This window comes from Aedes aegypti, chromosome 3 (genome assembly GCF_002204515.2).
Source record: "Aedes aegypti strain LVP_AGWG chromosome 3, AaegL5.0 Primary Assembly, whole genome shotgun sequence".
NCBI lineage: Eukaryota > Metazoa > Arthropoda > Insecta > Diptera > Culicidae > Aedes > Aedes aegypti.
In genome coordinates this window covers 389516229-389540274 of record NC_035109.1, presented here as the reverse complement: position 1 = coordinate 389540274, position 24046 = coordinate 389516229, and the positions used below count along the sequence as shown (strand labels likewise).

At 38.7% G+C, this 24046-nt stretch overlaps 1 protein-coding gene across 1 annotated transcript in view; it reads right to left on the bottom strand.

Moving 5' to 3' along the window:
* The window catches only part of LOC5568959 (protein commissureless 2 homolog), a 78634-nt gene extending 55067 nt beyond the window's left edge, over nt 1-23567 (bottom strand). Inside the window, exon 1 of the mRNA XM_001652574.2 lies at nt 22772-23567. Coding sequence (XP_001652624.2) covers nt 22772-23186 — 415 coding nt within the window. The 5' untranslated portion in view covers nt 23187-23567. The remainder of the gene's footprint in view (nt 1-22771) is intronic.
* Nucleotides 23568-24046: the final 479 nt, after the last annotated feature.

Below are 24046 nucleotides of genomic sequence, written 5' to 3'. Positions count from 1 at the left end.
GCTTCGGATCCGCTTGCGAAAGTTCTTCCTCCGTCGCTCGATGCGCATAACCTTTGAGCTGATACTCCATAATCTGATTTTTCAGGTTCGTCGCTAGAGTAGGATCTCGCATCATCCTGCGTTCTAAACACTCCAAACGTTTGACCGCCATATTAAAGCTGTCCGGAAACTCTATAACGTCGTACTTCCATATTAGGCCCGTTTCAAACCGATCACCTCTACGGACAGTAGTTTGCTCCATTATTTTCCTTGCTCGATTGTCATCTACGGATTCTAGCACAACCGGTGACTTAACTCCGGCATCTTCCATCGCGAAATACTCTTTCACTGTATTGTGCAGATCTTGATCATTTGAACATTCGCAGGCATGGTAATTTAGCGAATGAGCGGCTACGTTACCACGACCACCGAAAATACACCATCCCAAGCGGGTTCTCACTGCAATAGGCTCATCCTTTCTGCCTTCCCTTACTTGGAGTGGGACCGTAAGATTCGCGTTGTTGACGCCTATCAGCAAACGAGGTACCGCTTTATCGTAGCTGTCCACTGGTAAATCTTGTAGATAGCGGTAACGTTGCGAAAGTTCATCGTAGTTCAGACTTTGTTCTGGGAGTGTGAGTTCCTTAACGGTACGGATATCATTGAGCGAGAACTGTTGCTGGCTGTTCATTCCTTTGATCATGACTCGAACGTGTTTTGACTCTGACTCTATCCTGGTGACGTTACCTGTCCACTTGAGGCACAAGGGTTTCTTCCAGCCATCAACGCCCAGCTGATCCACCAGGCTACTTTCTATGAGGGATAGATCCGAGCCATCATCTAGGAAGGCGAAGGTTTCGATGGTGGCGCGCGGTCCGGAAACGACTACAGGTATAATGCGGAATAACAAAGCTTGTTTGAATTGCCGATGAATGTGGTTTTGCACTGTTGACAATCCTTGAGTAGACCGCTCACTGACATTATCGGATCGATTGGAGTGTAGCAGCGGATGATGGCGGTATTGGCATCCTTCAAATACGCATTGCGTTGCATTTTTGCAGCTTCGCCTTCCGTGTGAGTTAAGACAGCTGCGGCATAATCCCTTAGATTGAACAAACTTCCACCGGTCGTCTACAGAATACGCTTTGAATATGGAACACTCTGCAACACGATGTCCTGGTTTCTTACAACAGAAACACACTCGATTCTGTTCAAACACCGGCTCGTGCATTAGTTCTGCCTCACTGGTATGAGCGTACACTACTCCTTTCTGCTTCGTTTTATGCTGGTCGCTGCTGCTGCCTCCGACATACATTGTTACTCTGCTGACTGATGTGACAACTCGAAGCATGAAATCTCCGAATGTCTTCAAGTTGACCAAAGGATGCTGCTGCATGTAATCAGCCCACTGTAGTTTGGTGTGCGCGGGAAGTTTTTCAACCATTTCCATCAGCAACGTCGGGTTGGAGAGATGTTCTTGTTGTCCAGCAGCTTCCAGGTGATCACAGAGGCTGCGCACAGCCAGTCCGAAGTCAATAATGGATTCCAATTTCTCCGGTTTGGGTGCAGGAACACTACGCACGTTCTGTAGAAGAGCACTGATTAGCAATTCCGGTCGCCCATACAACAAACGGAGGGTTTCAATCACTGATGGCACCGATTCAGGAAGCAACAATCGACTTTTGACAGACTCGTACGCATGCCCTTTCAAGCAGCGTTGTAGACGCGCGAGATTTTCTGCAGAGTTGTACCCGCATGCAAGCGTGCTGTTCATGAAACTGCTTATAAATATTGGCCAATCTGCAGGGTCGCCGGAAAACGTCGGTAGTTCACGTGACATTACTTGACGTGCGGCTAATTGCGAGGGGGATGGAGTGAAATTTTCAACGATCGGAAGTCCCGGCGGTGGGGGAACTGTTCCGATTGAAAAACCCGGATTTACTTGTGGAGAAGAATCTACAGTCTGTAGTCCCACGAGTGGGGGAACTGATACAGAATGTGAAATCGAATTGGCCTGTGGCAAATCGCCAACATTCGGCTGTTCCGCGGGTGGGGGAACGGATCCTGAAGATAGCTCCAGATTTGCCTGTGGCACAAAGCCAGTACTCGTTCCAGAAGGTGGAAGAGTGTTTGTTCCTAGTGCATTCATATTCGTTCGATTAAAGGCAAGCATGGTAGATGGTGCCAGGCTACCAAATTGCTTGATGATTTGTTGGAGGGAGTTTTCTGATTTTGGTGGTAATGACGTACTAGTGGTATGATCGAAAAGTGGCTTACCTTGATGTGCTACGGGGGGCATTTGAGGGTCGGTTTTACCTGGATTGTTGATAACCTTCTGCTGCTTAGGGATCGTGCCGGTATGGTGTTGCCACTTAGCATTGTTTAGCTCCGGAATACTAAGCGATTTTACTGTTGAATTCAAAGGTGGTTTGTATAGCGTGGACTCCTGGCGAGCTTCAATAACGACAGCGTTTAGTCTTCCTCGTTGCACCGAATCCAACCGGTTGACATCGACTTCAGCCCGCTCATGAGGACTCTTGATCGCTGGTGGTGGTGGTGTAGATTCTTTGACATTCGACGGATGAGCTAAATCCCCACGATTATTTGTACCCTGATTGCATAGGGCGTTGCCAGCTGCTTGATGACCATCCGCTGGAATATCGTGCAGGTCTCCGGATTGTTCAGCATATTTCCGCTGCCATAGTTTCACTTTTTCCAGGCTCGTCCTTCTGCTCATCCGACTTCGGTTGCTGCTTGTCTCGTCCATTTCATTCAGCTCTTCTTCCATCAACTTGTACTTCTCGGCGAGGTGGCGTTGTTCCATAGCATGCTGCTCTTCCAGTTGCTTCTTTTTCAAGGCCAAGCGAGCCACCCGAACGCTAGATGTCGTAGTTCGAGAAGAAACGCTAAGCGGCAAACAGTGTCCGCAGGTCCACGATCTGTCGGCTACCGAAGCCGACACTTCAGCGCACATCATATGCCACCATCCGTTGCATTGGTCACATTGGACACAATCATCGACCGTCTCCGGACGATCACAACAAACACAGTGGGTAGTTAGGTCCTTATTCTCCGGTGTTTTCGGATCGGACGTGTTGGTTGCTGATGGATCCGGATTCGACATGGCGAACAATTCTTAAAGTTTTTGTTCCTAGAACAAACGGGAGCTCTTTTCCGACTCTTTTAAGCAGTTTGCAAACTCTAGATTCTGGTGCAAAATCAGCTTTAAGCTGCAATATTTATTTTAATTAGTTTAGTTGTGAAAATACATACAAGGGTAACTTACAATTGTTCGGTTTGAGCTTGTTACAAATTGTTCTGTGTTCGCCTATTGTCTGTTTGGCTACCAACCTGTGATTTAGATTTAGGTTAGTTTTAGTAATTTTATGTAATTCAACCACTTACTTTCTGTGATAATGAACTGTGATAAACTAACTGTGATAGCGCTAGTTTTAAGTTAGATTTAAGTTTTGAATTCACTGTAAATATAGGGACAAATTTTAGAAACTAGGATAGTTCAATTTTAACTAATTTACGTTGATCAAGGTGCTGCCTCGAAGAGTAACAAAGAACAGTTTCAACTTTCTTTCTCTTTGTCACGACTTGCTATACCGCATATCTTTGCATGGATGACATTGCTGCTCATCATCATCGTTCAGCCGCATCAACACTGCGGGGCAGTGCTGGCAGCAACAGATAGATAGGCTTCGAAAAATCTTCAGCTGCTATACGTGAATTAAAAACACATCTAGGAATGACATAGCGCTTTCAATTATTGATATCTGCACTTCCAAAATAGGCCATTTGTACCTACTAATAGCATTAAGACCTCAATCAGTTGTTCTGTCGAACATGAAGCTAACTTCTACATCTACATATCATCATCCACAACACACGGTACCGACGCTCAGATAGTCATAGCGATAAAGGTGCAGCTATTCAGCAATACCAACTTGAGGGTCTTAGGTTCAAATCTCACCGGTCCAGTATAACTTCGTAATAGAAATTTTTCGACGTAAGAGTATCTTCGTACTTGCCACACGATATAAAGACACAAAAATAGTAAATGGCAAAGAAAGCTCTTAATAACTTTGGTAGTGTTCTTAAGAACATTAATCACAGAACCAAGCTCAAACGCCAAGAAGAAAAAGACGGTATCGACGCCCGCCCAATTGAAGTAATTGTATGACACCACCACCAAGTAAGTCGAAGTAAATGTTTCATCAAAAGCTGATTTTTGGGATGTTCATCGTCTAATATGCATAATTATATTCGGTCTGTGCAGCCTTTGTCTAAAGACAGTGTAAATGATTAACATTACAAGACGAATTACCATTTTTGCATTTCTATACCGTTGTCACACGCATGAAGATTGAAGATATAGGTACTACACCCTTAGAAGTCGAGAATACTTTAGAATCGATGAAATCTTCCACAAGATACATTGATGCCTGACCGGGATTGAAAAACAGACATTATCAACGTTGTCTCCTGTGCGTTCTTCGCTACTGTTCTTTGAGCCCTGAAAACAAATAACATATAAGCTTTTAAGAAGCTAAATTTAATTCAATATAATTACATTTTTTCTCTACTCTAAGCCCTGGGAACAAGAATCATAAAAGCAGTCATATGTTTGCTATAAAATATCTGTTCTTGCCAGAGAACTTCGATCTCTGACCATCCGATCGTTTCGTGCGGACGTCAAACTTCCATTAGCGCATTACCGGCTATTCCTATACGTATATACCGTTCGCTACGTCCACAGATTTCTCATCCGACCTAAACAAGCCCTCCTTATGGTAGTGAATGCCGACTGCTCATTACGGAGTGTTATAGCAGCTCATCCATGTGATAATTACGTCGCACATCAATGGCGACGGCCAATTCGATGCTGCTGGACCAAGATTTGCTCGTCTCATTTCCCGCCGCCGGCCGACCGTCTTGAAATTCACACACAAACGATGGTGATTGTATTCATTACGAAACCTAATTAGATTAGCACTATCATGCGGATTGCTGGCGATGGCGCACAACAGCAGGAAGAACTAAATAACTTGCCAATACTGACTGACTGATTGAAGCGCTGGGCTTCATTAGGACAAACCGACAACAACGTGCTAATCAAATGAGCACTTTCAAATTACAATATGTATTGCAGAGAAAATCAACCCGGCTTCAATAATTCACATCATGCGATGAGCATAGCCTTGATCTGGTTGACAGTGGGTGCTTCGAATTACTGTTCAGGTGCTAGTTGCTCACATGACGCTCAATCAGCGAAAGTACACAATACCAGGGCTGCTAGCAGATTGTTTTTAGAAGATATGATCACTATTTTGATGCAAGTCTCTAAAATGTCGTTATTCTTTACTGAAGAGCACTCATCAAATAAAATTCCGCCGTTCGAATTACTTTGTGAATTATTCCATGACCGATGTTTGGCATTAAAGTCACCAATGACAAATTTTTTTGACTTGTTGCGAGTCAATTTTCGCAAGTCAGTTTGGAGCAAATTAACTTGCTGTGGGCATTGAAAAGGCAAATAGGCAACTATGAAAGTATATTTACCAAGCTGTGTTTCAACTGAAACACCTAAAGTTTCAAAAATATAAGTTTCAAATGACGAAAAAAGTTGATGGTTTATACGTCTATGAATGATGATTGCAACTCTCCCATATGCTCCATCCAGTCGATCACCATGATAAACAAAAAATTTGGATCTCTTTTGGTTATTTTGGTTTCTGTTTGGTCATTTTTTTTTGTCTCATTTTTCAAGGCAACAAGGTCCCTAGAGTTTCTAGGGTTTTAATACACTTATTCTCTACAAACCCTACTACCCTTACTGCTACTATTGATCATCCGTGTCTCAGGTGTGCGCGAAGAGATCGCGATTTCTCAGGCGACACACCCAATTAGCACCAGCTTTGTCCGGATCAATGTCCACGGAAACAGTCGTCATCTGCAATTCGTTCATGATTCAGACACGGTCGATAACAAAATTTCCAACTTGCTGTTATCATCATTCATTCCACTAACACCTGACGTCATTGTTACACCGTGCCACAGTGGGTGCAGTTCATACAAATGTTGGTCAAAAGCACAAATCTGTCTCTAAAATCATAATCTATTGACAAAACATGATTTTTGTAAGCAATTTGATGGAATGTTCGCTGAAACAAAAAATCAATATTTTCGGTACAATTCAGTAAGAAAACCGTATGAACATTAAAGTTTTTTGGAATACAATTACTTGCATTTCAATTTAAAGTATAATATAGTGTGCAAACTTTTCTATTAATTTGAATAGATAATGAAACCGATTGGGCTAGATTTGTTTGAGATTTAGTACAAACAGCAATTTCATCCAATAATATCCAAGATTTTTGAAAATTTTGTCTGACATCTCTAAAGTCTATATGAAAAAATTGAAATACATATCAATTGACCTCAAACTTTGGGGAATTATTATTCAATTCTAGAGAAAACCTGAAAATAAATCAGTTAAAGGATTTTCCAACTTATTTTTTTGACTTTCGGCCAGCTTTGTGCCCTGCACGTGTTTGTATTTCGTCCTTACACAAACACATGCCCTCACTTTCGGTTCACCAATTCCTTTTATCTGGATCGAGGCATCTCGCTCGCAGCCATTCGGTAGACGGCGCATCTCACCTGGCGGACCGTTTTTGTTTTTCTCGTGGAATTAATTTCCGAAACAACGACCATCGACCGCTGCCGCGAGATGTTTTGTTTTGCGGGTTTCGAAACAACAACCAAAAGAGAACGGATCACGCCCGTTTCATTATAGAGGATGGAATTTCGTAAAAAAAGGGATCGACAACAACCTTTGGGGGCTCGTCGTTCATTTTGGGCATTGCAGATGAATATTGAAGAATTTGAGACCTACTGAACAAAGGGAATAATGAAGCTTCGGCGAGAACGTGGCTCAACAAGAACAAAGGCCCTAAATTATGATGGCACTCGTCGTCATGTCACGGGGAACGTACCTATATAAAATTATAATCATTTTCATCGGTGTTGCCCTTTCAGGTGGAAACTACGTGTACAAGAATAGAATTACTAGTGATCTGGAATACTAATGATTATCAAAATCATGCAGTTCCTTCTAGCGATGTCAAATGTCTTTATTTGGAAACTATTTTACGTACAATGAAGTCATATTTAGGAGTTTTAAAAACTTTAAGACTTGTTGACATAGGAGACTAATTTTGGATAAACTCGCCAATTCATACTTTATACTAAGTCTGAAGGCTTTTCTTGTACACCATCGCATGTGGAAGGGCTCATAAGAACACACAAGTGAGAAGCAGGCTTTGCCCAGTAGGAACGTAACGCCAGAAATAAGAAAGAGAACATAATTTGTTGAGGCTTCGAACAGTTTTTCGAAGAATACCTTCAAGGTGTCAGCTAGGAAATGTATCTCGGAAATCCCGGATTTTTTTTTTCAATTATTACGTCAGGTACTTCTCTTGGGATCAGTATATTTCTCCAACAATTCACCAAAGTGTTCTATCAATAATACCTAGGAAACTACTTTGAGGGTACCTGCTCGGGGAGCGTCCATAAACCCATCGTGGCTCTACGTGGTATTGGCCAATACTACTCCCCCTACCTCTATGACCATGGCTTTTCATGGTCATTCGGTAGACACCTTCTCTCTCATCAATGACTCGTGGCTTAAGGACGACTCCTAGGTAGAATCTATGACAAAAACTCAACTCAATTTGAGCCTATTGAAAATTGTCTTACAGTTAGATCGAAAATCGCGTAGCTGTCAAAGAATAAAATTTTCTAGTGGAATAAATAGAAGTAAACTCGGGTTTCATTTTCATACAGCTCAGAGATATATTATTACCATTTGTCCACTATAAATTATTTCCTTGAGATGTAAATCATTTACTGCGTACTGCACTACAAAACACCTCAATGCAATACATGTCACTTAAAATTCATCTTGCAAACTGCATAACGGTAGAATCAATTCGCACACGGTTGGCAAAACTTGGTCCGCGGAGCTCCGACAGACCGGTCTGGCCCTTCCTTGTGAAATATTTTTCCCATCATTTGCTGCTGCTGCTGCTGATCGAATCGACCACCAGTCGCAGTCGTCTCCCGCGCACGTTCTATAGCGCATTTAAAAGCCAAAACATCTCATATGGGCATGCGAAACCAGTTCCAATCAGGCGCATAAATAATTTCGTGTCGAAGAACTTCCGCGTCTGTCCGCGTCCGCGTTTTCTATGGGCTCCCATAAAACGAATTACCTACTGCTCGAACCGTTTGTTGTCGTCGTCGTTGGAGTTTTATAATGTTAGTGGTATTATCAATTATAGTTTTGATATATCGTTGATTTCCGATGATCGGTTCTGCGTATACGAGAACCGGCTTATCGCGTTCGCTCTTTCTCTTGAGTCTCGCCCGCTAGGAGGGTCAATTGACCTTGACTCTATCAGCCGGTATACCTCTATATCTTCACGTGGAGATGCTTGTCGACTGCGGTGGTTGGTGATCGTGGCCACTGCCTCGATCACTGCTGTAAAAAGCGACTATAGACTATACGTACAGACAAATAGAAATAACACTGACGAAATGTCTATCGACCACTCATTGAACGATCAGTTCGAATTCGCTGTGTTATAAACTTCACAAGTAGAGGCGCACGAATCATGTTTCTTCGTGTTTGACGTTTAACACTGGCGCTTTCTACTGGCATTGTTACTCAAAACAGGATTTCGTGAACGGGACAATGGATTTTGAAGGAATTTGTTCTGAGTGTTACGTCTGTTTGTCTGTTTTATAGGAGTGTATGAAGTTGCTCTCCCGTTGTTGCGCGTATGGGTAGGTACTTGGGCTAATCGGTAATTATCGATTTACCGGTTATGAGGGAGTAGTAGCTGCTGATTGCTTCTCGTTTCAGATTATTGACGAGCCGAGCAGAGAGAGATGTAGTGGGGTTAACGATCGCGATAATGTTGGGTCTGTGTGAGTGTTTTTTTATTCTTTGTTTATTCGACCTTCTGCTCCTAGCGGTAATGTGAGCTATCTTGCACTGCCTTGGAATGTTTAATAGTTGAAGTGATGTATACATCACTATAGAAAATAATCATTTAAATCTCTCAAGGATCATGGATCGAATCCCATCCTTGAAATAGTAACGTCTATGTACAGTGGCGCGGGAAGTGGGTAGGACAGGTAGGACATATACTACGCACAAAAACAAATAGGTAGGACAGTCAAAGGATTGTCCTACCCACGTTTAAAACAAAAAGCGAAACAATATGATATGCAGAAAGTTTGAAAAATAAATTAAACTATTTATCATTTATTCATTATACAGACAAGAAACTTCTTTAATAATTAGAGAAATAAATGGAGCAATCTTCTATTGCATTTTTTAATGCATCGATGAGGTTTTTGAATATATCTGCGAATGTTCTAGGATAAATTGCCATGAGCGTTCCTGGAGCTACTTCTTGAGAAGTTTCTGGAACTTCCATAGTAATATCTTGAAGAATCATTGGTTGATGTAACGGATTAAAATAAAAATATCATAAAAATATTTTGAGCAGATTATGGCGAATTTCAAATAGTTTTTTTTTGCAGGATGGTTGAAGTTGTTTCAGTGAAATATTTGAAAGAGTTTCTGCGCGATAAAACATTTTTCAGGAATCTTCAGTTTCTTTTGCAAACTTGTGCTATTAGGGTCACTTTAGCGCAAAGAAAAAAACACTACACAACTCAACATAATTTTGGATGTTCATCAATGTGTTATCTAGGAAATTAAAACAAACTCACTGGTTGTAAAGACAAGCAGTTTGCAGTTTGTAGGTATAAATGTAATAGATATCCATATATTTTAATATGAATAGTAACACAAGTTGTTCCATTAAATGATCCTAAAGACAGGGCTGATAGTAGGTTGCTTTTTAGAGACTTGGCCCCAATTTTAATTCATGTCTCTAAAAAGTCTCTATTTTATCCAAAATGATAGGTCCAACAGGCTCTTCAAGATTACCTGAGGAAAAGCTACATAAATTATTTAGATTTTTTTCAGAGTCTCCTACAAGAATGTATCCAGAAATTTTTCTAGAGATTTGTCTGCCAAATTCACTCAGATTTTTCAAAGGATGCTTAGAAGAATTTCTCCAGAATTTACTTGAGGATATCCTTCAGAACTCAGATATTACCTTGATTTTCTTTTCCAATACTAACCTACAATTTCCACCACCCTTCATCGGAATTCTACAGTTGTTACTCTAGAAGATCTTCCTAAGATTTCTACAGAATTTCTCGTGAGAAATTCCTCAAAGGTTTATTTAAGAGATTTTGAAAAAAAAATGTTATGGGGTCATTCAAGAGACCCTACAAGAATTAATCTGCCTGTTCATGTAGATTCCTTCGAGAATTTATCCACAATTCCTCCCAGAGATCAAAAATTCCTCAAGGGGCTTCCTAGTTGGCTCTTCGAATATATCTTTTTTTTTCCTTTGAATTTCTCCAGCATTTCATCTTCTGCAGTGTTTCCAAACATTTTTTCTATTTTTTTTTATGTGGTTCTCTTGAATAAATTCTTTAGGCATCCTAAACAAAATTCTTGAAATTTCCGGAGTGATATCTGAACATTTTATCTAAATAAATTTCAGATTGAATTTTTAGAGATATAGTATCAAGTAATCAAGTGATTCCAAAAAGGCCTTTGATCTTGAAAATTTTGTTCTGGTGCTTTTTGAGAAATTACATACTATTAGTCAAAAAACATGCCAGTCTTCTAAGAATTATGTTATTTCTTCTGTTGAGCGTAAAACTCACCTGAAAATACCGTTAGAATGCTTGGAAAAAGTAGAATTTCTTACATTGCTTGGTGTTTTAGCCCCTCAAATATAGTAACTTTGAATTTTCAGTCCAGGATTCCAATTTTCAAATTTTGCACAACTTCACTTTGTCCAACATATTTGTCAACGTTTGTCCTACCCATGGTTACAAACGTGGACGCGCCTCTGTCTATGTATGAAGTAGCCTAGACCTAAGTGTCATGTTAAAGGTCTAAATAATATTTTTTTTTTTTAATTTCTTTATTAGTATCATTCCAAACATTACATTCATTTCTTATATCTAGGTGTTCTGTGTTATTTGACAACACTATCATCCTAATTTGGTAAAACAAATTTAAGATTTAATTAACATTTTGTTAACAACATATTACATTTCATTTGCCGTAGCAGTTCAGTTTTTTTTTACAGGTGAGTTGATTTCACCTGCTTATAAGAGAAAAAAAAAACGTTTTTAATATACTTAACCTAACTTAACCTAAACATATAACGCATTAATCGTGGCAATAGAAGATTGTAACGATTTTTGCCTGAAATTATTAATGATTGTATTTGACATTTGTTCCAATGTTTCAACATTGGATATTCTATGTAACTCATTGGTACTATACCAGGGAGGAAGCCTCAGAATCATTTTCAAAATTTTATTTTGAATTCTCTGTAGAGCTTTCTTCCTGGTATTACAACAGCTAGTCCATATTGGTACAGCATACAACATGGCTGGCCTGAAAATTTGTTTGAATATCAACGGCTTGTTCTTAAGACAAAGTTTTGATTTTCTATTAATAAGGGGATAGAGACATTTTACATATTTGTTACATTTGGCTTGAATGCCCTCAATGTGATTTTTGAAAGTTAAATTTTTATCTAGCATGAGCCCTAGATACTTAACTTCATCTGACCAATTTATTGGAACCCCTCTCATCGTGACAACATGTCTACTTGAAGGTTTCAAATAAAGAGCTTTTGGTTTATGTGGGAATATTATTAGTTGAGTTTTGGAAGCATTAGGAGAAATCTTCCATTTTTGCAAGTATGAAGAAAAAATATCCAAACTTTTTTGCAATCGACTACAGATGACACGCAGGCTTCGTCCTTTGGCGGAGAGGCCTGTGTCATCCGCAAACAAAGATTTTTGACATCCCTGAGGTAACTCAGGTAAGTCAGATGTGAAAATATTGTATAATATTGGTCCCAAAATGCTGCCTTGAGGAACACCAGCTCTTACAGGAAGTCTTTCAGATCTGGAGTTCTGATAATTAACCTGAAGTGTACGATTTGACAGATAACTTTGAATTATTCTAACAATGTATGTTGGTAAAAATTAAAGTTTTTTAATTTTACAATCAAACCTTCATGCCAAACACTGTCGAATGCTTTTTCTATGTCTAAAAGAGCAAGACCAGTAGAATAGCCTTCAGATTTGTTGGAACGGATCAAATTTGTTACACGTAAAAGTTGATGAGTGGTCGAATGTCCATGGCGGAATCCGAACTGTTCATTGGCAAAAATTGAATTTTCGTTGATGTGGGCCATCATTCTGTTCAAAATAACCTTTTCAAAAAGTTTACTGATGGAGGAAAGCAAACTGATTGGACGATAGCTAGAAGCTTCTGCAGGATTTTTGTCTGGTTTTAAAATTGGAACAACCTTAGCATTTTTCCATTTGTCAGGAAAATATGCTAATTGAAAACATTTGTTAAATATATCAACTAGAAATGATAAGCTACTTTCTGGAAGTTTCTTGATGAGGATGTAGAAAATTCCATCATCGCCAGGAGCTTTCATATTTTTGAATTTTTTAATAATAGCTCTCACTTCTTCCAAATCAGTCTCCCAGGCATTTTCGAAAACGTTCTCTTGATTGAGAATATTTTCGAACTCCTGAGTAACTTCATTTTCAATTGGACTAGTAAGTCCTAAATTAAAATTGTGCGCACTTTCAAACTGCATAGCAAGTTTTTGAGCTTTTTCGCAATTAGTTAGTAATAATTTGTTTTCCTCTTTCAATGCCGGTATAGGCTTCTGAGGTTTTTTCAAGATTTTAGATAATTTCCAAAAGGGCTTAGAGCCAGGGTCCAATTGAGAAATTTTATTTTCAAAATTTTTGTTTCTTAATTGAGCAAAACGCTTTTTGATTTCTTTCTGCAAATCCTGCCATATAATTTTCATAGCAGGATCGCGAGTGCGTTAAAATTGCCTTCTCCTCACGTTTTTAAGACGGATCAAGAGTTTAAGATCATCGTCTATAATCACGGATTCAAATTTTACTTCACATTTTGGAATTGCAATGCTCCGGGCTTCAACAATGGAATTTTTTAAAGTTTCAAGAGCATTGTCAATATCAAGTTTAGTTTCTAAAGAAATGTTAACATCAAGATTGGAGTCAACATACGTTTTATATATATTCCAGTCGGCTCGTAAATAATTGAAAGTGGAGCTGATAGGATTGAGAATCGCTTCTTGGGATATTTGAAATGTAACAGGGACATGATCAGAATCAAAATCAGCATGAGTAATCAGTTGGCTACAAAGATGACTAGAGTCGGTTAAGACCAAATCAATCGTAGATGGATTTCTAGAAGAGGAAAAACATGTGGGGCTATCAGGGTATTGAATTGAGAAATATCCTGAAGAGCACTCATCAAATAAAATTCTGCCGTTGGAATTACTTTGAGAATTATTCCATGACCGATGTTTGGCATTAAAGTCACCAATGACAAAAAAATTTGACTTATTGCGAGTCAATTTACGCAAGTCAGTTTGAAGCAAATTAACTTGCTGCCCAGAGCATTGAAAAGGCAAATAGGCAGCTATGAAAGTATATTTACCAAACTGTGTTTCAACAGAAACACCTAAAGTTTCAAAAACTTTAGTTTCAAATGATGAAAACAGTTGATGTTTTATACGCCTATGAATGATGATTGCAACTCCCCCACATGCCCCATCAAGTCGATCATTACGATAAACAAAAAAGTTAGGATCTCTTTTGAGTTTAGATCCAGGTTTTAAATACGTTTCGGTAATAACTGCTATATGCACGTTATTAACCGTAAGAAAATTAAACAACTCGTCCTCTTTACCATTCAGAGAACGAGCATTCCAATTTAAAATATTTAAATTATTATTTGGATCCATTAGAAAAACGCAATCCAATAACAATTTGATTTGTAAATTTTACACCTACTTGGACTGCTTCAGTCATAGTGGTGGCTTTGAACATTGCATCAATCATTAGATTCAATTGTTCTGTTAGAAAATTAAAATCAGAGGCAGACATGTCATGTGATTTCCCATTGGAATTTCCGGTAGACGATGAAGCGGAGTTACCTGTAGCGGTAGTGTTTTTTCCATTTGATTTGAAACAAGTAGAATGGGTACCCATGGATCGAACAGGGGAGGAGTTCGAATTTCCTGCTACGATATCGGCAAAGGATTTACCGTGGGTAGATACATTCGAAATAGAAAGATTCGAACGGCTACCCGACGGATTAAAATTAGTTTGTGAATGAGCATGATTATGATCTTCCTGATGGGTATGATTCATGATCAAGCGATCGTTAACTGAAAAATGAGCATTGTTCGATACTCTACCAGGCAAATTCCGGAAACGACCGTTATCGTAACGGATATTATCTTTCATCTGCCTGGCACGAGCCTCAATGACCTTTTTGCGTGAAGGACAATTCCAAAAATTGGACTTATGGTTAGCCCCGCAATTCTTCTTCTTCTTCTTTCTGGCGTTACGTCCCCACTGGGACAGAGCCTGCTTCTCAGCTTAGTGTTCTTATGAGCACTTCCAGTTATTAACTGAGAGCTTACTATGCCAATGACCATTTTTGCATGTGTATATCGTGTGGCAGGTACGAAGATACTCTTATGCCCTGGGAAGTCGAGAAAATTTCCAACCCGAAAAGATCCTCGACCGGTGGGATTCGAACCCACGACCCTCAGCTTGGTCATGCTGAATAGCTGCGCGTTTACCGCTACGGCTATCTGGGCCCCTCAATTACAACATATGAATTTGGTGGTATCTTCCTTCACTGGACAGACGTCTTTGGCGTGAGAAGAACCTCCGCAAATCATGCATTTAGCATCCATGCGACAATTTTTTGTACCATGACCCCACTTTTGGCACCGACGGCACTGAGTGGGGTTCTGGTAATTTCCTCCAGGTTTCTGGAAATGTTCCCATGTCACACGGACATCAAACAAAAGTTTTGCTTTTTCTAAAGCTTTAATATTATTTAGTTCTTTTTTGTTAAAGTGAACTAAATAAAATTCTTGAGAAAGCCCTTTCCGAACAATGCCAGATTGGGTTCTCTTTTTCATAATGATTACTTGGACTGGGGAAAATCCAAGTATATCATTTATTCCATTTTTGATCTCTTCAGGTGATTTATAGTCACTTGAGAGACCTTTCAAGTAAATAATATTTTTACTGTTCGTCAAGTAACGTCGAACCTATTTTTAAGATTTTATTAGTAACCCAAATATTGAACCATGTTGAAAAACACATATCTAATTTATTACATAGATCTTACCTAAATAACAACAAACAAATGTTTATCGGATTCCATCGGATGGAATCTTGTGTTTGGTTGGTGGTTGCGTCGTAGCAGAATTTGGGACAACTGGATCATCTAACTTTGTCCAAAGCTCATAAAATACACCAATTTCTCATAATGATGTATGTATCTCATCATCTCATAAGCGTTGTGTTATTTAAAATAAAGATAAAATATCAAAAACATTAGTTTTGGAGTTCTCATATATCACTCGAAATAACATATTTTCCAGCACTATAGGGCAAGTGTGCCATCGAAGAAGTACCAAATTAATTCGCATAAAAAATACTCTTCATTTTCTATTTATATTACTTACATAGCAGAATCTTAGTGGCAATTTGAGATATCTTTTATAGTTCACCGTCATAAAGAACACATCACAAGCTAAATACTTGTAAATACGGCAGTATCTAAGAAAATCCTTGAAATTTTTCTCTCCATTCCATACATATTACTGCGAAACACGAGATATTGATTATTAAAAATGCAAAATTTGAATCTTTCAGCCAACTTCTATGCAAGTTTGTCTGCTTGTACGGCAATTTATTTGCTTAATTTGTCACAGAATTCAAACTTCATGTATAAAACAAAAACAATAGTTATCATCAAAGTTCATAATATTGTCGATAATAAAATGTTATGTTTTGGTCTTTTTTAATTCTTGTTGATGTGCCAAAAATGTGGGATGATAGAGACATTCATGTATTTATTAACATTCCAAAAATATCAAAGTTTTTATTAACAAAAAATTAAGTCCATCGGTCAAACAATAACAAATTTTCGGTGTACCTTTAAATAAATGGTGTTTTATTTACTTAAGTTACTTTAAGTTTTTCTTGTTTAGGGATTTTCTGAGGTATTGTTCTTGTGGCTCTGTATATTTTACTTCATATCTCATAGGCTCGCAGTATCCTGTGAAATAAATCATCGAATTTACTGTAAACAATAAAAATACCAATTTTTCTGTGAACTACCATTTTACCGACAAAATCCGTGAAATCAACTATTATGTCGGAGAAATCGGTGAAACCAACTATTTTACCGGTAAAAATCCGTGAAACAAACAATTTTACTGTAACCCTGTGAAATACTAACGAACAATTTGGTAAAAGCATTATTTACACCGAACTTCTGTGAATTCGTGTGCCAGCGCTTTGGCAGGCATTAGCTTCCTTTTGTTTCAGTGTTTGCACACCACTAACAAGCAGTGAAAGCTGGTTTAGTAATAGCAAGCTTACTTCCTGATCGGTAGGTCGGGTGTTCGATTCCTGGTCGAACCTTTTTCTTGTTTTTCTTTATGATTTTGTTCTATAATTTTACAGATTGTTCGGTGATTTTTCACCGAACCTTCAACTGTTGAGATTACGGTGAAATTTCACCGTAATCCTTAATTTTTTTTAATTGTGTAGCGGTTGCCAAAGGAACCGGTTTTCTCCAAGCCAATAAGGATGCGAAATGTTAAAATGTTAGATAAAGCTTCGTGGCCGTGCCGTTAGCGACGTCTGTCATTTAGGCGTATTGTGCCACGTAGAATGGGTTCGGTTCCTGCTCTGGTTGGTGGGAACTTTTCATCAAACGAAAAATTCATCACTGGTCTACACTGTAAGACCAAAGTACTCTTTAAAGGGTAAAAAAGTACCCTCTTTGAGAGAAACTAGTTTAACTCATAAAAAGAGTAAAGGGCCTTTACTCTTTAAAGAGTAAACGGCTTGTACGTCAAATCAACGAGTGAATTTTACCCATTATCCATAAAATAGTTTTTGAGAAACAGAGTAAAATTTACTCTTTTTTTCAAATATTAAATTATAATAATTTTAATGTTTATTTTCGTATATATAAAATCATCAACTTCAAGACTCGAAAGATTTATTTAATAAAAGATTTACAATAACAATTCTGATCCTATTTTCTTGTCAATCCATTCGTCAACACGCTAATGGGGCTGGTGCTCCTGGTAGTTTTATGCAGCGGGACATGTAACGGGATGTATTGGGCAGCAGTCGTTCTATAAAATATGTTATTGTTTGTTTAGATAGATGACGCGAAAAGAAAAGAACCTACCTTCGACGTATCCGCATTTTTAAATGCTTATTTCTGTTATAATATTAACTAACAAAAGAACAACAAACGCTGTTCCGTGAATCTAATATGCAACATTGCAAGATTTTTTTCACCCATTAAAGGGTAAATAGACGGAATATATAAATGGGCATAAAATACCCTTTATTTGAAAAAAATAAAGACGTTTCCATATATCAGAAAATAATGGGTTGGTTGGTTGGTTTGACTTTATTAACGAGATTTTTAGCCCTGGGCTAGTTCATCTCGGGACCAACGGCTTTACTTCCCTTCCGAAGGAAGTCGTCACTATAACTTTTTACGTCATAAGTGACTATGTCGGGGATGGGATTCGATCCTAGGTCCTCGGCGTGAGAGGCGAGTGTTCTAACCACTACACCGGGTCCGTCCCCAAAATAATGGGTATTTTTCCAACATTAAAGAGTAATGCCGAGTTTACAGTGTACTGGGTGTTTCGTGTTGTCCTTTGCTAATGCTTGTCATTGTTCAGTCTGTGCAGCCCAGTTTTAAAAGTAATTTCAAAAATTAAAATACAAAAAAAAAATTACAATTCTTCCAGTTTTTTTTTTCTCTAAAACTACGTGGGTGCTTGACATTTTCTGTCAACTGCTAATTAAAGTTTAACATTTCACTTTTCAAAAAAAAAAATAGTTTTTTTTTATCTTAAACATACTCTAATAAACCCTCCCCTAAATTAAAAAAAAAATTCACCGATGGAAACATTGTGATCAAAAATTTTGCACGGTAGAAAAAATCAGCACGATTGTAGGTATTCAAACTTAATTCAAAATACTAATCACCATGATTTGAAGAGTTTGGATAAACAGCACTTGAGCACCAAGAGCAGCAAGTTAAAAGTTGTTGATTTTGAACATCATGTTTCATGTGTGAAAGTAATCATTGACAGCTCGCTGTAGAACCATATTGTGATCAATTCAATAACTTCTAACGGATGCGAGTTGGGGTCAAGGTAACATACACGATTTCTACTCCAATGACGAAGGTTCAAACCTTATCCCTCAAAAAAGAGCATTACAATGATCAAGAGCTTAAATCACCTTTTTAAACATTCAAGATCAGTACTGCAGGTAAAAATTTCAGACATTGTCGTAGCAAAGCAAATAGAGAATGAGGGGCTCTCATTTGAAATGTTTACCAAAAAATACTTCGGTGCCATTTAGCAATAAACTTTTGATTTTCTTTCACGATTCGACGTTTCTGGTGTAGATTTTTGAAAGAAAGATACTTTACATGGGCGTAGCTAGAAAAAAAACAGTGCTAAGGGGCTCCCATTAAAAAAATCACATATGTCTTATATTTTGTGAATATCGTTCTATATTAAAAAAAAAAACCACAACTACAACTGACCTATTTTTGATTTCCTTTTTCCATTTGAAAGCTTAGAGTTATTGTAAATGTTGCACCTTATCGAATGCGACGATTAGTTATCTTCGCCGGCGAATTTGTCACCATCCAACCAGCCCCCGAGAATTTGACGTTTCGCCGGTGTCACTAACACAAAGGTAAATCATCACCCTTGAGTAGTTCGCCAGCGACGTAGTTTGTGTACTGTTTGAAAGCTAGCGACGCATTTTGTTGTTAATAAAACAAACAATCAAATGTTCACCTTACGACACATCCTTGATAAGTTCCGAGAATACAACTTGCAGACTAACCATCTGTTCATTCATTTCAAGGCGGCGTACGATTCAGTCAAAATAATGGGTTATAGCAGATAATGATAGAACACGGTTTTCCGACGAAACTGATTAGACTGGTTCGTGCAACGTTAGATGGATCGAATTCAAATGTGTGGGTTGCGGATGAGAATTAAGTCCCGTAGACTGCAGACAAAGATAAAATTCGCGCTATATAAGACACTAATCCTTCCAGTTGCTGTATAGGGTCTGGCATCTGGCGGCGTCACATGAATAATGGGTTGTACCATGTATACAAAATTGATATTATCAAGTTCATAAAACACGACAGACTACTTTGGGCTGGCCACGTGATACGAATGCCAGAAGAAAGACAAGCAAAAATAATGTTCAGTAAAGAACCCGGATGAGGCATCAACTTCGTGGTAGGCTCAAGAACCCAGTCCAATGGAGAAGAATGAGGTACATGCATCGCCTGATTCGCTACTCACCACCTAATAAAGCACATGCGCTAGTGTCTATGTACTAAAAATCGCTAAAAGATAACGTGGAAAATATTTTTATGAAGAAATGCATCTAACGAATTATTTCATAAAATTGGGAACTATTTTCGAAAAAAATAGCCGCACAACCGCGGCTATCACGCCTACCAAATATGTTTTTCAATTGAAACTTCCATTCACAATATATTTGACGTTAGATGCATTTCCCCACACAAAATGAAATGAGAAAACTTCTGCTGATCAACTGTGGGCAAGAGCAAAGCAGGTAACCCTTTATTCATTCGGCGTAGTTTCAACGTAGCGGATTGTAGCCCATCCAGTATTTATTAAGAAACCGACAATATATCTTGAAGAAAAAAGCTGCACGTAGTCGTACTAAGATATATATAAAGTTGCTATTTTTTGTGGGCTGGTATCAAGTCTGCTTTTAGAGAGTTGACCACTATTTTAATGCAAGTCTCTAAAAAGTCTCTTTTTTCATTCAAGGTCTCTACAGTCTCTTTTTTGACGTAAATGGTCTTCAAAGCCATTTTAACTCTTTTACGTATTCGAATTCTCTCTCAACGAATAGAATTAAAAAAGTGGATTTCAGATTGTACCTTTTAATATCGCCTTCATACCAAAACCCACTATTATAATTCTCTTCTCCAAAGTCACTTTTTCGTTCTTCTTATTGCAGTAAATCTTGGTGCACAATTCTAGAAGCTTTAGAGAAACCTTTTTAGGCTCTTACTCAATTATTTCGTAGGATTTTTCTATATTGTTGTAAAGCTTCAGGAGTTCTAGTGATTTCTCAAAATATTTCATCTGAATTACATTCAGAAATAACTCCAAATATCCCTCCACAGATGTCGCACTATTAGACAAAGATTTGTTCATAAATACCTACAGCCTTCGGGAGAGGAATTTTTCTAGAATACGCTCCAAAAAATCCATATCATAGGGATTGAGTTTTTCTGAAATGTCTGATTTTTTCTCGAGGACTGTCCAACAATTTCCTCCATAGATTTTCCCACCAAATCTTCCACTGATTTCGCAACTAGCAGTTCTTCCAAAGAATTCCGCAGAAATTCTTCCAAAAAAAATCTAAAACTTCTTTCAGGAGCTACTCCATCAAATCTATTAAGATATCTTCCAGGAATTCCTCAAAAAATCGATCAAGGATTCACTAATAAATTTCTATAGAATTTTATCTAGGAATTCCTAAACCATTTCATTCTGGGAATAATACTGTAGTTCTTCGAAACATTTCTCAGTAACTATCAAATAAAAACACTATGGATTCTTCAGAATTTCATTTGAGGTTTCAAACCAGCAATTCTTTCAGTAATTCCTCCAATTATTCATACACTAGTTCGTATTATTTTTTTCCCAAGGAATCCGTTCAGTACATCTAGCGGGATATCATCCAGGGAACCAAAAAATTATTTTATCTACAGAACCCATCAAGACTTGTTCAAGATTCCAGGAGTTCTTGCAAAGATCTCTGTAGCAGTTCATTAGGAATTTCTATAGAAGTTTTATCAGAGGTTACTTAAGCAAAACAAATCCTTGACTATTGCATGCATTGGCACATCTTTGCAGAAACAAAAAATGGATAAGCTCGCCGAGGATGAACGTATCCAAAAAATCAGAATGAATTTTAGGAGGCATCTCTGGAGTAACTCCAGAAACTTCTGGTTGAAATCTCGAAGATATTTTGAACGACAATTTTGGAGTTGTTTCAAAGTCAATACAGGCATCTCTGTAAAAATGCTAGAATTCTTAAAGATGTCTTCATCTTCTAGGCAGTCTCCACTGGGACAGAGCTTGCTTCTCAGCTTGCTGTTATAAGAGCACTTCCACAGTTTTTAACTGAGAGCTTTCTTTGCTAAGTTGCCATTTTAGCATTTGTATATCGTATGGCTAATATGATTACACTTGGTCCCCTCTGACGTAACGTCAGCCGAATCATTATTATTTTCAACTTGAGCTACCATGTGTCCACATGGTTTTCATTTCGGTAAATTCTGGAGTGAACGCAATGTAATTGTTGCCATGAGGCACCATGTTGGAATCAGTTAGCTCAAATCCCATAAGGCAGTATCCATTTATTACGTAACGCTAACATTTGAAATTTTTGATCCCTCTCCATTCGTAACGATATTTGTACGATTTCTTTCAAAATTGTGTATGAGTCATAACGTTTGAGCCTACCTTTCCCCCCTATTCGAGTGTTACGAAATTTGTGGACAACGCCTGAGCTATGGGTCCCCATCTACGCGGTACCAATTACTGTCCTACATGGGTGGATAGCTGTACCAAGCAGAACTTTCAAGGCTAGATGCCGTATTTAAACTCAACTTATATTCCTAGTTACGCTTTCAGATCTTAAGGCCTGATTTCAGAGAATTGGGTAACTCAAAAAAGATATTTGCAGGTTTTGCTCAGATAGATAAGAATAACTCATAATACTAGCAAGACTTCTGTGATCCCATAAATTGGGGTTGGTAAGTAAATGAAAACGAAAATTCAAAAACCATAGGTAAATGAGGCCACGAGCCCAGATAGACGTAGCGGTAAACGCGCAGCTATTTAGCAATACTAAGCTGAGGGTTGTAGGTTCAATTCCCACCGGTCAAGGATCTTTTCTCAAAGGAAAATTTCTCGACTTCTAAGGGCATAGAGTATCTTTGTTTATGCCACACGATATACACATGCATAAACAAGTTAATTGGCAAAGAAAGCTTTCAGTTAATAACTGTGGAAGTGCTCATAAGAACGCTTAGCTGAGAAGCAGGCACTGTCCCAGTTGGAATGTAACGCCAAAGAGAAAAAGCCAGCCAAACTGCGATCTGCGCAAAAACAACATTCGATGTATTTTTTATATTTTTGTGGATACGACCGGTGAAATTAATTATAATATATCCTCTGGCATAATGAGCAATCTAGCAAAGAGAGAGGATATAAGCCAGACGAGCCGGCAAATATTTCCCCACTAATTGGATTAGCTTTGATCAATCGCCGCCGTCGACATCGACCTCAGGCCAACAAACATTCCGGCAAACAATCACCCCAACATCATGACAAAAGATATCGACACAGTGAGTTCCAATCGGAAACGTAAACATAACACAAATGTTGCAAGTAGCACTTACCACTTCGTTGCCACTGTCGAAACTTGTGGTACAGGAAGCAGGAACACATGCAAAATATCGACGACAGTATCATCAGCGTCAGCACGATGCCCACCCATACATCTCCGATGAACCGCTCGTAGGTGGGATCCAGCAGCTGTTCGCTTCCGTCAGCACTGAACCCAACTGGCCCGGCTCGGCCAGCGAAATTCTGCAAACTACTCAACAGGTTGAAATCACTGGCGTTGTATTCACTTGTCAGCAGCGGCTCACTGACCCCCATCCCGAGAGAACTCATTGCAGCGACCCTGGCCACTGTTTCCTGCTGGTGGAGATTCTGCCAAAACGACGAGTAGTTGTTCTCCCGGATGAACTTATTGAAATCCAGGTTATTGGGTATCTCGAACGTTATCTTCGACTCCAGACTGTCAATCATCTTCGCTCAACAAAAATCAATTCAAGCTTTTCAGTATATCACTAGACTCGATTGACACCCTGAACAGGTGCTATCACTTCTCACTGACACTCCGAACGAAGATATGCTTGTCCTATCACCGGAATCAGTGCAACCTTACCAGCCCAATCCCGGCAAACACGATGCAATCTGACTGCAATTATTGATCACGAATTTGTCGAATTCCACCGGATGCGAGATTTCGCTTCCCTGTGTTTATTAGATTGACCCGAACTGCACGATTTCACGACTTTTTTTTTTGGTGGAAGAGCGTTCGGTAAAATACCGCCTTCTCAACACGACATGTGCGCAAGTACTGCGGCAGCTGAAAACGCGCGCTCGCAGCTTTCGTCGTTCGGTTCTCCGGTTCTCCCAGGCGGGATGCTCTGTTTTGTTGAGTGTGATGATAATGATTGTTGCAATACGTCGTCATCGCCGTTTGTCGCCTCTTGTCCAGAGATACGAAGGTCGGGTTCTTGGCTGAGTGTCGCTATGCAGAGAGGGTGGGTTACAATGAGCTGTCGGTGCATGAAGATCAATAATTTTTAAGTCTACAAATTGAACTTTAACACTTCACTTTGCAAAAAAAAAATAAAACACTAAAATCACTTGTAAGGCGAGCAAATACCTTTAAACTCTAATATGTGTTGCTTATCTTGACAGATAGGCCTATTTCGTCTGCGACTTACAGACTTCTTACAGTCTTTCTTACAGACAGTCGAGCACTCGACACTGAAGAAGTCTGTAAGTCGCAGACGAAATAGGCCTATCTGTCAAGATAAGTAACACATATTAGAGTTTAAAGGTATTTGCTCGCCTTACAAGTGATTTTAGTATTTTAT